Genomic DNA, 1,675 nt, shown 5'->3' on the forward strand with positions numbered 1-1,675 from the left:
GACCCTGCGCCCTAGCTACCCGGGTGCTTTTCTGACCGGAAGAGGCTTGTGGCCCTATGTAGGCCGGATTTCTCTCTCCCCAACCAGAGCAGTCTCTACTCAGTCATTTATATCACCCCAATAAGGCTGAAGTAACATTGTGGAAGGAGAATTAGAGAGAATACAGCAACATGCTGTATAGAGAAGGATTGTGAAATGCTGTCTTTTAAGCAGGGTATTTCCATGGCCATCATGAACTCATAGCACCCACAGCTCCTGTCTCTGGACCCTCACTATTTGGGCCTGCCCATTAATCAGCTATCCATAAGAGAGCAGCTCGGAGGGACAGGGTACTTATTGTTAAACTATTGGCAAATAATAAATTATGGGAGATCAGGAGGTAAACATTTCATCTATATACATGCTTGTGATATCACTATGTTCTTCAGGATAATACATAACCCTTGATCACACAGATGGCCCAAGTTAATCTTTGTGAGAGAAAGAAAAACCTTTTGAATGTAGCAATGAGGTTTATAGAAAAGAAGCAGAGCTGGCAGGAGTAGGAGGTAGAGAAGAGAGTACGTTTTCTTTTTTTTACTGTTTTACATTTTAAGATAGAGTGAATAGAATGAATTGTATGTATGTATAAAATCAATTAAATAATGTATTATATATGGATTTAACATCAAGCATCTCATACTGACAAAATCCCTTCACTCCATTCCTGAGCTGTTGCTGTGTAAACTGGAGCCAGATCTTTATGCACTTCAATCTGTCACTTCAAGAGCAGTGGGAGCAGAAAGAGAATACAGGTTGGAGAAAACAGGGCTTAGGGCAGTGGTGCTTTGCATATGATGTGTTCCCTGAAAAATGATCATGTGTTAAAGCACTGGTACTGCAGCAGTATGAAAGGTGACTGGTCCTGAGGGCTGTGAGTCTATGAATGAAGCCATACACGAGTGCTCTCATCATGGAATGAGTACTGAGAATGGAAAGGGAATCATATCAGAGTGTACAGTTGGAGGAGGACAGTCACTGGGCATGTCTGGGAGAGAACGCTGTGCTTGGACTTTCCCTCTTCTCCTCTTCTCACCTTCACTTCCTCCTCTTCTTCCCACCACTGCTCTCTTACCTTTTCTCTTCATTTCCCTCTCTCTTCTTTGGTGGCACATGACCAGCCTTCTCTCTCACATGGAAGCTCTCACTTCCATGATATCCTTTTTCACATCAGGCTTAAAGAGGTGGAGGGAGCTGACCGTGGACTGAAACTTGGCTTTATGACCTTGAATTAGATGAAGACTTTCTTCTTTTAAGTTTTTTCTCATATATTTGTCACAATTGTGAAGAGCTGAATAACACAGTGTGATAGTTTGAACTGTGCTCCTACCTCCTTTTATTGATCTAGAAACCCACATGACTCATATGACTGTTTTGTGACACCAAAAAATAATGACAATAATGACACCTCTCCTTAATCATTGCCTTTCTCCAACTCTCAGGGTTTCTGGTCTTAAACTAATCTTACCTGGTTTCAGGAAGGCCTCCCATTTGAGTTTCTTGTGCCCCTTGTCTCTGAGTTGTAGCTGAATCCCCGAACCCATGTCTCTAACGTAGATCTCAGAGAAGAGCTGGGATTCCCCAGGGCTTCGGTAGCACAGCTCCAGTTCCTGGAGAGAGAGAGAGAGAGAGAGAG

The 1,675-nt window shown here is 42.9% G+C and overlaps 1 protein-coding gene across 2 annotated transcripts in view; it reads right to left on the bottom strand.

Annotated features, from left to right (window-relative positions):
• LOC110305614 (NACHT, LRR and PYD domains-containing protein 1a-like) overlaps positions 1-1,675 on the bottom strand; it is a 143,960-nt gene that overhangs the window by 98,453 nt on the left and 43,832 nt on the right. Inside the window, exon 13 of one of the 2 annotated variants that reach the window (XM_021177642.1) lies at positions 1,508-1,649. The exons of the other annotated variant lie outside the window; for it this stretch is intronic. Coding sequence (XP_021033301.1) covers positions 1,508-1,649 — 142 coding nt within the window. The remainder of the gene's footprint in view (positions 1-1,507; positions 1,650-1,675) is intronic. 2 annotated transcript variants of the gene reach the window in all.

This window comes from Mus caroli, chromosome 11, assembly GCF_900094665.2.
Source record: "Mus caroli chromosome 11, CAROLI_EIJ_v1.1, whole genome shotgun sequence".
Taxonomy (NCBI): domain Eukaryota; kingdom Metazoa; phylum Chordata; class Mammalia; order Rodentia; family Muridae; genus Mus; species Mus caroli.